The 12,356-nt window shown below is 36.3% G+C and overlaps 1 protein-coding gene and 1 non-coding gene across 5 annotated transcripts in view; one reads left to right on the forward strand and one right to left on the reverse strand.

Moving 5' to 3' along the window:
- MICU3 (mitochondrial calcium uptake family member 3) overlaps nt 1-12,356 on the forward strand; it is a 73,494-nt gene that overhangs the window by 44,536 nt on the left and 16,602 nt on the right. For 3 of the 4 annotated variants that reach the window (XM_028526966.2, XM_036011679.1, XM_036011680.1), the window contains one exon: nt 8,832-8,927. The exons of the other annotated variant lie outside the window; for it this stretch is intronic. In XM_028526966.2, the coding sequence (XP_028382767.1) occupies nt 8,832-8,927 (96 nt within the window). The remainder of the gene's footprint in view (nt 1-8,831; nt 8,928-12,356) is intronic. 4 annotated transcript variants of the gene reach the window in all.
- Nucleotides 1,303-1,434, reverse strand: LOC114509004. Its single transcript, XR_003685575.1, has one exon. It is a non-coding gene; the product is annotated as a small nucleolar RNA SNORA66 (small nucleolar RNA).

Consider the following 12,356-nt stretch of genomic DNA (forward strand, 5'->3'; position numbering starts at 1 on the left):
TGGTCATTAAATATGGTTTACCATTTTCTTAAAATTTTAAAAAGTTTCCTCTTAATCATTTTAAAAATTTATAAGAATATGAAAGAAAAATCTTACAGATTGTAATGCTTTCTGCCTTGTGAATGCTAAGAAATGTTAATACTTACAACTTCATTATTTATTTTTCTAATCAAATATGTCATTGCATGAGCCATTTTCCAGCTGTGGCAATTTGTAGTTTTCCTTTAAACTCATAAATAATTTTCAAAAAATGGAGCAAAACAAGGAAAATTTATTTAAATTTAGAAAAAATTCAGACAGCCAAAAAATTTGTATGAAATATCATTGGCATGTTTGTTGCACAAGTATATTAGTATAATGTTACGAATTAACTGGTCATTATCTACTAGTTTACAGAGCTCTAGATCAACTGGAGGATAAAGTATTTAATGTGAGTACAGTTCATGGAGCTGAATATAACCTGAGCTTCTACTTTTATGAAGAAGTCCCTCGGTAGAAGCAGAGGCTCTCTTGACTTTTCCTACAGAGATGGACATTCCGTGTCCTCTGTGGCAGCCTGTTCCAGAATGTAATCACTGCTGCACTAGATTCTGCCTGTGTTCAGTCAGATGACTGTTTTTGCTGTATTTCTTGCCTCAGTATTTGTGAAATCATTACCTCGCAACCTTTTCTGTTCCAAACAACCCTGATTATGTTCATATTTCTCATATAGCCAGCCAGCTCTTGATTGTCTGGCTATATGAGAAAAGAAATATTAAGGAATCAAAAAACTAAATAATGCAAAAGTCAGGTATACTTGATTTGGGCATGCCTTATGTGACTTTTTAAAGTATTTAAAAATTATCTGAATTACCCTATTTCCACTGTGGTCAGAAAATGTACTGATTTTTATACAATTTTTTGACATGTATTGAGACTTCTTTTAGGGACTAAAAGAGTGTCAATATTTGTAAATGATCTATGTTTGAAAAACTGTATTTTCTAATTTGGGGTACAGGGTTATATTTTTAAGGTTCTATCTTAAAACACACACGTATATATTAGATCAAACATGTTAATTATATGTTTTAAGTCTCTATCATTAGTAATGTTTTTGTCTGTTTGATCTGATCTGTCATAAGTATGTTCGATTACACATTACAATGATATAGTTGTCAATTTTTACTTATAATTCTGTCACTTTTTATTTTACATATTTTAGAACATTGTTATTGTCTATCGAAGAACATAAATTACTTGTATCTTTTTAGTGAATTGAATCTTGTATTATATACTATCCCTAGATATCTAGAAGTGGTGTTACACTGTTCAAGGATAAAATGGGCCACCTCAGTAGCTTCTGAGGCTAACGCATCTCTGTCACCACAGTTACTGTAGCAAACCTGGTTCCCTCTCTTCTGCAGTGTCATGCAGAGTTAGTCATCAGGTTTGCATGAAGTGTTTTCATTTTAAAGTCTGTTTTGTTGTTAGAATAAATTTACTACCTTTATTTGTATTTTTTTCAAATCAAGTGTTTTATTTTATTTTCTGTTACCATTTATCTCCCTTATGACCCCCACCCCCACCTTTATTTTTGTTAATGTTTTGGTTTTTTTATTTTCTACTTTTTCCTCTATCAATGATGAAGCTTTTCCTGATTTTTAAAATATATTTAGTTCATAAATTTACTGCAAATAAAATAACTAATAAGAGTTTAACCACCACATAGATCAAAAATAAACAGCTCCATTCCCCAGAAAGGCCCTTCACACGTCTCTCCGACCACAATCCTCTCCTCTTCCCCCAGAGATGACTGCAGTCATAACTTCTGTGTAAATCATTCTTTGCTTTGCAGTTTTACCACCTACTTATGCACCATAAGTAATATAATATAGTCTTACCCATTTTGAAACTCTTATAAATGGGATCATATCATATGAGTTTCTCCTTGTCTTGCTTCGTTGACTCAACACGTGATTGACAAGTTCCTGATCTTCGTTGCATCTGACCCCAGCTCATACGCTTCCAGTGCTGTGTGCCGCAGTTCTCAGGCACTTTGTCTTCAGGGCCCCTTTCCATTGTTGAAAATTATCGAGGACCCAAAGGAACTTCTGTTTATGCTGGTTATGTCTGTCTATATTTATTATATTAGAACTTGAAACTGAGAAATTTAGAAATATTTATTAATCCATTTTTAAATAAAAAACACACATTAACAAATGTTTTATGGAAAATAACTCCAAAAAGGTAGTGAGGACAATGGTATATTACATTCTTTGCAGATCCCTCTAATGTACTGACTTCATAGAAGGCAGCTGGTTTCTCATAGATGCTTCTGCATTCAGTCCGTTGTAGTATATTTTGGCAACAAATACGATCAGTGGTTTCTCTCGGAGCGGCAGGCTCACTCGGTTCACTTTCAAAAAACAGGTCTGCCAGACGCCAATGTCTGAACAACCATAGTTGGTCTGTGAGCTTTTCTTTTAAGTAAATATGGTTGTTCATGAAAGAAGTGACTACTTCTCTTTTTAGCACAAACCATCACACAAATGTTTTTTTCTGAAGACAACCACATTACTTCAGTAGGCAGGAGAAGTGCGTGCTTCCCATTTTATCTCACTGAACACTGAAAAGATGTGCTCAAAGGTCAGTTCGACAAAATTGTAAGTTTACTCTTCAGCAAGTACACCATAAGTGAAAGTTTTTTTTTTTAATGTGAGTAGGGGGGAACTGAAGAGTGTGATCGCTTTGGTCTTTGGTGCCCCTGCTGTCCATATACTAAGGCTTCAGAAGTTTTACCCACTGCTGCTTTTGCAACGTCATTGCGACAGTCAACGCGGTACCAAAGGCAAAGTGCTATCTTTAAGATGCTTTGCAGGAGACACCTGTTTTATATTTTGTCCAGCTTTTTCCGTTATTCTCAGTGAGAAGATTGGTGCTATCTCCAGCCTGTCATTTATAAAAGCCTGGTACATCCTTTCCAACCTTCTCTTTCCTTATATTTTTCAACCTCTCTCTTTGTATTTCCTCTCTGTGACTACTATTAAGATTTTGTTTGCCTTTACTAAAAATATATTTTGTGTATTTTATTGGCTCCTTTTATCTGTGTTCTAATTGGAAAATTCAGCTAATTTACGTTACTGTGATTATTAATTTATTTGGATTCATTTTAGACATTCTAAATAGTTTTTTTCTTTCTTCCCTTTTTTTTCTCTGTATTCATTTAGAAAACATTCCATTCTATTTCCTCTATATTCTTGAAACTTGAATAAGTGTACTTAAAGTAATACAGTCTTAGATTAGGCCATATCCTTACTCTCTTCCTTAAAAATAGATTCTTAAAGTGCTGTAATTTCTTTCATTCCCCTCCTTTCATGAGTACTCACCATTGCACAATGTTTGTCTTTGTCTTTTTTAAAATACCACAAATTAGACTTATTAAATATATGCCATCAGTATTTGTTTAGAATTACTTACATATTTGCCATTTCTTACTCATTAATTCCCTCTTTAATCTCACCCATTCTTATATCCTAAAGTGAGGGTCTTTTGGTAAATTTTTCAAAACCCTCTTTCTGGAAATAGCTTTACTTTGCCCTTATTTTCCCCAGGTTTTATTAAAATATAATTGACATGTAACATTGTATTAGTGTAAGGCAAAATATATCATTTGATATATGTATAGATAGCAATAAATTTACTTAACATCCATCACCTCACATGGTTACAAATGTTTTTCTCTTGTGATAAGAACTTTTAAGATCTCTTTTAGTGAATTCCAGTATACACTACAGTATTGTTAACTATTGTCACCATGCTGTACATTATGTTATTTATCTTATACCTGGGAGTTTCTACTTTTCAACCACCTTCACTCACTTACCTACCCCTGCCCTGCCGCCTGCCTCTGGCAACCACTACTCTGTTCTGTTTCTGTGACTTCACTGTTTTCAACTTCTTTTTGATGGAGGTGTGATTGACATAAAACATTATGTAGTTTCAGGTACACAACATAAGGATTCAATATGTCTATATATACCCTTATTTTGAAAGATAATTTCACTCGAAATATTATTGTAGGTTGACACTTATTCTCAGCAAATTATATCATTTTAGGCTTCTGGTTTCTTTTGTTGAATTTGAAGTCAGCTCTGAGTCTAATTAGTGTTCTTTTTTAGATGATCTGTTTTCTGACTACTTTTAAGATTTTGTTTGCCTTCAGTATTCTACAATTTTACTGTAGTATATCTCTGTTTGCTCTTATCTGTCATGAAATTTATTGTGCTTTCCAAATATGATTGTTTATATTAATTATTGAATATTTAGTGCAAATATCTCTCTGAATATTATCTCTTCCCATTTCTCTATTATTACTTTCTGAAGCTTTCACAAATATTCATGCTCTCTTCTGTGTCTCTAAACTTGAATTTAATAATTTGCTATATTTTATCTTTTCACATTGCATTCGGTATAATTTATTCATATTATCTTCCAGTTTACTAATTCTCTCTCCAACTATATATATGATGTGATATTGAATTTTAGTGGTTCCAATTTTCATTTCCAGACATTTTATTTGGTTCTTTTTCTAATCAGCCTAATACTTTTTTGTTAGTCTGTTTTTCCTGAAAAATCCTTTCAAAAACAGCTTCATTTTTGTAAATTCAATAAGTTTATTTTGTATTCTACATCTAATAATTTGAATATCTGAAGTCTGCAGGTCTAGCTCTATTGCTTGTTTCTTCTAGTTCTCATTTATGGTAGCTTATATTATTTTACATTTAGTAATTTTGTATTGCGAGCACATATTTGTTGGAGTCCCTCCGTGTGGATTCTTTAAAGACTCAGTTAAGGGTGTATTTTCCCTGTGAAGGTTTTCTGTGTGTGGATATAGATGTGTGTTTCTGTTTCTGTTATATCCTGGGGAAAACTGTCGTTCCATTAAGTTTAAATTACAACTCTCAGATTGTAATTATTTCAGTCCACAGTTGTCATAGTGGCACAGATGACAAAGTTTTATGTTCTTCTCTGTGCATTTTTAAATATCACTAAGGTAAAGACAGTTTACTGTCTGATTCTATGGGCTTCTATTTTGGTTGGTTGTTTTTTTCATAGTTTGCCCAATCTCTGAATATAACCATTCTTAGACCCTAATATCCTGTCTGGACAGGATATATTCCCATCTCTAAATCAGTCTTCTTTTTCTTCTAACTCTTTTCTTCTTTCCTTTCATCTTAATTTTCTTCCTTCTCTTATTTCCTTCCCTCTGTCTTAGTCCATTTGGGATGCTCTGACCAACTACCATAAACTGGGTGGCTTATAAAGAACAAACATTTCTCACAGCTTTGGAAGCTGGGAACTCAAAGATCATGGAACCAGCAGATTCAGTGTGGTGGCCGATGAGGGCCTGCTTCCTGGTTTGGAGACGGCACCTTCTTGCTGTGTCTTCACATGGTTGAAAAGGGGCAAAAGAGCCTCTTGGGCCTCTTTTATAAAAGGCTCTACCTTCATGACACAATCACCTTGCAAAGGCCCCACCTTGTCCTAATACCATAACCTTGAGGGTTAGGGTTTCAACATATAAATTTTTCAGACCATGGCTTGCCCTTTCCTCCCTCTCTAGACAGGTCGCCCCTCCCTCCCTCCCTTCCTTGTTTCCTTCCTTGCTTCCCACCTTCTCTCCTTCTTCCTTCCCTCCTTCCTTCCATCATAAATGCCATGGAGTGCCTTGCATAGGACCATGCTTTGGCTCAGCCAGACAGTCATTAGGAATTCTTTACCCAAACTGCAAAGTTTAAGGAAGCTCTACTAACAACAAGTTCTAAACTTAGCCTGAAAATTTATCAGACTTACAGAATACAGTACATTTGGGACATCATTTTGCTCGTACCATTCATTTTAAAGTTCTTCTGAACCATCTACGTCTTTTTCCTCTTTGAATGAAGGTCCACACCTACCTGGCACATTGGCAGGGGGCCTAAAGCTCACAGAGTCATCAAAGACACCAAGAAGACTGAAGGAAGTCCTTGCCTGTTTTTCCACATTATCATAACATCTCCCAGCCGTCCCATTACTCAGCCATATCTGGACATGTTCCCCTGTCAGTCTCTCCATAGCCTGCACGCGCACGTGCTGATTTTGTATTTGCTTTGCATGTCTTGCTGTTAAAGTCTATCCTGATTTGTATGGCTACCTTAAATTTATTTTAAACATCCTTTTTTATATATATAATCTTAATTTCATTTTCTGATTTTCTTTTTTTTAATATTTTTAAATTTATTTTTAGAGAGGGAATGGAGGAAGAAAGAGAGAGAGAAACATCAATGTATGGTTGCTGGGGGGCGTGGCCTACAACCCAGGCATGTGCCCTGACTGGGAATCGAACCTGTGATGCTTTGGTTCGCAGCCCACGTTCAATCCACTGAGCTACACCAGCCAGGGCATCCTATTATATTTGTCTGGTATTAAAAATTTCTACTAGTTTTTTGCCCTGGCTGGTGCGGCTCAGTGGATTGAGTGCTGGCCTGTGAAGCAAGGGGTCACTGGTTCAATTCCCAGTCAGGGCACATGCCTGGGTTGCAGGCCAGGTCCTCAGTAGGGGATGCTCTAGAGGGAACCACTCATTGATGTTTCTCTCCCTCTCTTTCTCCTTCCCTTCACCTCTAAAAAATGAATAAATGAAATCTTTTTTAAAAAGATTCCTACTAGTTTTGCATGTTCTGAAATTTTACTCTTAATTATATCATTGAAGTCACTAATTAAATAATTAAGTACTGGCTTTTGAACAGACACACATAATAGGAATCTGTGTGCTAGAAAGTCACTGATGTATTAACTATATTATCTTATAAGTCGTAAATCATGTATTTACTTAAGGCAAGGCATGACAGTAGTAGCTGTGAGAATACTGTCCCTTCTGTGAGAACTGATATTTAAAACACTCTTTAAGATAATTGCAGCAATTCAGTTATATATTCTAGCATAATTTAATCTTTGGAGCTAAATAAAAAGTGGGAAAGCTTTCTGTAAGAGAAGGCTATTACGATGTTATGCTCTAAATAACTTATTTTAAAAAGTTATATATTATCCTGATAGATAAATACAAAAAGAAGAAAATAAAAAAGTATTTTAATGGCACCATTCAGAGGTAATCAGTATATAGGAGTATATTTACCTCTTTTCTGTACACAGAAAATGTATTTTTATAGAGAATCATGTCACTAAGGTTTATAAAACTAATTGTATCCCTTAATAAGTTGTAAATATTTTTTCTGATGTCATCAGTGTTTGTGTATGTGCTCATGCATGTGCATGCATGTGCACGTGTGTGTGATGGGCGGGGACAAGTATTTGGAAATAGAGAAGAGGCATGGCTTCACAAAGCGCATCATTCCTGTCACCCTCCTAATAATAGCATAGTCAGCCTTATTTTCTAGCTTCACAGATTTAATAATCCCTTTGTTTAGCATGTACTAACCTTCTGATACAATTTAAAATTTTATCCATTTTCAGAATATTTAGATAATACTTGCAGAGTATTTAATCTAGCTGCCATTTATTGGGGTTCCACCAATCCTGTCTAAGAGAAAATGAACTATGTTAGTTCTATATTCAGCTTATTTTACTTATTTAGCTTATAACTGTTAGTTTAAGCTTATGTAGTTATAAAAGGGGGTAATGAGTGGATTCTCTGTCATATTGTTACATTTACACTTATGGTAATAAATATGTCTGTGTTATGTGATTCCTGTTAAATAATACTATATTAACATATTTAAAGATAGTATTAAAATATGGGCAATAGGCAGTGCTTTCTAGTTAGTAATGCACTAAAACTTAGAAGTAAGTTTGGTTGAAATAATTCTCAGATGCATTATAATTTTTAGTGGCATCGGACTTTTAATAATTAACACACATAAAAATTAAAGCTCTTGCAGAGTCAGCTACGCACTCCTAAGTGTATCGTGCAGCACTTTCTCCCCACAATAAGCAAAAGAACCTGTGCAGTCTTCCTGGTACATCCTTACAGAAACTTGCATTTAATTTTTTGGAGGCTCCATAAACTTGTAAGTTTAAGTTATCAGGTTTAGAGACTCTGTAAACTCTTGAGCATATAGTTCTGCATTTTCATATGAAGACTAGAGCACACTTCTTCATCTTGATATCACTTTCTTCAGACTTAGTCAACAGCCGAGGTAGAAGCTAGAGTTCTGTCCTTGTAAGAGATTAGAAAGTACCTTATCTGTTCACAAAAGACATACCTATCAGATCCCTGAGTAGCTTTGAGTAGTTTGACTTAAATTGGCTTATTTTGTTTGACAAGTTTTGGATTAATTTAAATATTAAATATTAAATATTAAATATTTAAATTTTGTTTCTCTAAAATGTGGATATGGTCGTTTTGATTCTTTGATGCACTAATACAATGTGTGCTAGCCAGCAATAATTCGTTTTTAACTGAATCATGAATTTTATTGGTTGCTACAAAATTCCCCAGATATTCTGCAAATGAATTTACTTCACATAAAGTGTGAATAAAGATTTTATTTCACCCCATCTTAGAAGTTACGCATGTTTCAGTAGAAGGGCATGGGGGAGGGGCTGAAGAATATGATTCTTTTTGACAAAGCCACAAAGTACTTAGAAATACTGGTTATACGCTATTACACCTTTGAAAATACCCTGGCTTTACCAGCCATGCCATATGATACTGTTGTGTGCAACGGCAAACAAAAAAGGTAAGCTAATGTGTTTTCTTTTCAAGGTTGGCTAGAAGAGACTCAAAGTGTGTAAATGATCGTTCTTCGTGACTGTTCCTTAGATTTCAGTTGTGCTTCTTAAAACTTCTGCAGGTACTTAAAACAGATGCTGAGGAACTTGTGTCCAGAAGCTACTGGGACACACTGAGACGGAACACAAGCCAAGCACTCTTTCCCGACCTCGCAGAGGTATAGCCAAACCTCCACCAGGTCGCCACACTGTTGGCCGTCTTGTGAATCTTGTCCGCACTTCGTTTTAGAGTCATGATGATGGAACCGACATTATGTGTTATAATTCTCCTTTCTCCAGCAAAGCAAGAGTATTTATCCATAAATGGTCTATTAGAATATAATGGCTGTGCTGGCAGAGACTGCAAAATTGCCCACAATGGTCTGCGTTAAAACAACTTGCTTGTTGTAGAAAACATGACTTTCCAAGTTAATTTAAAAAGAAGTTATTTTTTACTTAAGGATCACTTTCAGAAAATTTGAAAATACTATTTTGTAGTTTCACAGGTTTTTCTAACCTTTAGCTTGCAATATTACGTGAAATGCTGAAACTTTTAACTTCGTAAAAGATAGCTGATGCTTTAGAGTTCTGGCAGACTTAAACAATTAATTTCCCTAACGTTATTAACAGAGTGGCTTGCAAAGGGCAGGGTATGAAGCAGGTGTGGTAGGAACTGTCAATCCAGGAAGGGAAGAATATTTCATCTTGGCATTGTTTAGGGTTGTCAGTGTGTGGAAAATAAAGGGCAGACTGACCGTTACCCGTGCTGCTTTGAACTTGATGGAGACACACACCTTATCGCTGCACGGAGACCACCCCACCACCCCACTCTGATTATGCTGCTCCCAGTAGGGCTCTGTCATTGTAAAAGACAGGCTGTGTTCTGTAGCTTAAACACTACTGTGTGTTTTCTGTTAAGAATTTTTAAGAACTTTTTTAGAGATGGCTATCAGTCTTACCACAAAGAACTTTTCAGTAAATAGTAAAAGATATACGCAAGGTCTGTCCAGGAGGTAACCAGCCATGCAATATGAAAAATACAGACATTTATTGAAAATATAAGGTACAAGAAACATCGTACATAGGACCATGATCCCTCAGTCCCCTTCAAAGTAGGCACCTTGGGACCTCACACAGTTCTTCCAATTGCCATCAGCTGCCTGTCGTATTTTCCTGAATCTCATCAATGGTCTGAAATCTCTTTCCTTTCAAAGGTGATTTTACTTGGGCCATTTTTTTTTTTTGTCTTGCCACTCCTGCTACACGGTGAGGGGTGGAGCCTTAGGTGTTCACCAGGCGGGGTAACCTGCATCACTGTGTTGTGATGCTGTATGTGGGGTGGGGTCCCAGAGGGAACAGTGGTGCTTGCTCCGCTCTCTGCCGGATCAAAGCTCCAGAAAAAATACAACTAAGCGACAAAGAGACAGCCAACCTGTCAGATGCACAGTTCAAAACACTGGTGATCACGATGTTCACAGAATTGGTTGAATTGGGTCACAAATTACATGAAAAAATGAAGGCTATGCTAAGTGAAATAAAGGAAATCACCAATAGTGATGGAAAATCACCAATAGTGATGGAAATGAAACTGGGACTCAAATCAACAGTGTAAACCAGAGGGAAGGAAGAAAACATTCAACCAGAAAAGAATGAAGAAACAAGAATTCAAAAAGAAAATGAGGAGAGGCTCAGGAACCTCCAGGACATCTTTAAACATTCCAACATGGAGAAGAGGAAGAACAAGAAATTGAAAAATTATTTGAACAAATAATAAAGGAGATCTTCCCAGTCTGGCAAAGGCAGTAGACTTCCAGGAAGCCCAGGAAGCTCAGAAAGTCCCGAAGAATTGGGACCCAAGGAGGAACACACCAAGGCACATCATAATTACATTACCCAAGATTAAAAATAAGGAGGGAATCTTAGAAGCAGCAAGAGATAAGGAGACAATTACCTACAAAGGAGTTCCCATAAGACTGTCAGCTGATTTCTCAAAAGAGACCTTACAGGCAAAAAGGGGCTGGAAAGAAGTATTCCAAGTCATGAAAGACAAGTACCTACATCCAAGATTGCTCTATCCAGCAAAGCTTTCATTTAGAATGGAAGAGCAGATAAAGCGCTTCTCAGGTAAGGTCAAGTTAAAGGAGTTCATCATCACCACGCGCTTATTATATGAAATGTTAAAGGGATTTATCTAAGAAAAAGAAGATAAAAAATATGAACAGCAAAATGACAACAAACTCACAGATATTAACAACCACACCTAAAACAAAAACAAAAGCAAACTAAGCAAACAACTAGAACAGGAACAGAACCACAGAAATGGACATCGTATGGAGGGTTATCAACAGGGGAGTGGGAGAGAAAGAAAAGGGGAAAAGGTACAGAAAATAAGTAGCATAGATGGTAGGTAGAAAATAAACAGAGGGAGGTTAAGAATAGTATAGGAAATGTAGAAGCCAAAGACCATGTTTGACCCATGGACATAAACTAAAGGTGGTGGGGGAGAATGTAGGTGGGAGAGTGTGTGCAGGGCGGAGGGGAATAAAGAGGGGAAACTGAGACAACTGTAATAGCATAGCCAATAAAATATATATATATTTTAAAAATGATTTTGGTTTTGGAAAAAGCCAGAAGTCCCAGGGTGCCAAATCTGGGCTTTAGGGGAGCTGAGTCGCCTGGGTGATTTGATGTTTCACCAAAAAACCCTGCACAAGACAATGTGATGCATAAGCAGGCACATTGTCATGATGAAGCTATCACTCACCAGTTGCCCATAGCTGTGGCCTTCTGGATCATCCCAGTAGTTTCTGCACAGGAATTTTCAAGCTTAACGCAAAATTTGATGCAGATTCATTGTTCTCCTCGTTCAGTCATTTTTAATGTGACGGCCACAGTGCACACGCTCACTCAATGGCATCTACTGCCTCCACTGACTAGTACAGTGAAGTTGTCATTGTTTACACGTGCACATTCCTGTCCACACTCCTTGGCTGCCCAGTAATATTGATGTCGGACAAACCATCCTTGTTATATTAACAATGACTGGACTTTTTCTGGACAGACCTTGTGTTGTTACTAGCTTTTTCTTGATAGAGTGGCCTCCCATTTCATTTTTAAAGTTTAATGTTTAGCCTTGGCTGGTGTGGCTCAGTGGATTGAGCACCAGCCTGCAAACCAAAGGGTCACCAGTTCAATTCCCAGTCAGGGCACATGCCTGGGTTGCAGGCCAGGTCTTGAGTTGCGGGTGCACAAGAGACAACCACACATTGATGTTTCTCTCCCTCTTTCTCCTTCCCTTACTCTCTGTCTAAAAATAAATACATAAATAAAATCTTTTTTTAAAAAGTTAAAAAAAAGAAATACTGTTTAAAAAATAAACTTTGACGTTTAAAAGTTATACCTAAAAATATCTAGAGACATAAACTAGAGCAGGTGTAATACCTGTTACTTATATATACAGTGTTAATTGATACCTCTAGGGCAAACACAGAAATGTTCATTTTTTGTCAGTTGTGCTCAATTTAAAAAATCCCCAAATCAGCTTCCCCTGTCTCTAATCTGCCTTTGATATATCAATATGATATAATTATAATGAGCAATTACTTTTT

Source organism: Phyllostomus discolor, chromosome 11 (assembly GCF_004126475.2).
Source record: "Phyllostomus discolor isolate MPI-MPIP mPhyDis1 chromosome 11, mPhyDis1.pri.v3, whole genome shotgun sequence".
NCBI classification, from domain to species: Eukaryota; Metazoa; Chordata; class Mammalia; order Chiroptera; family Phyllostomidae; genus Phyllostomus; species Phyllostomus discolor.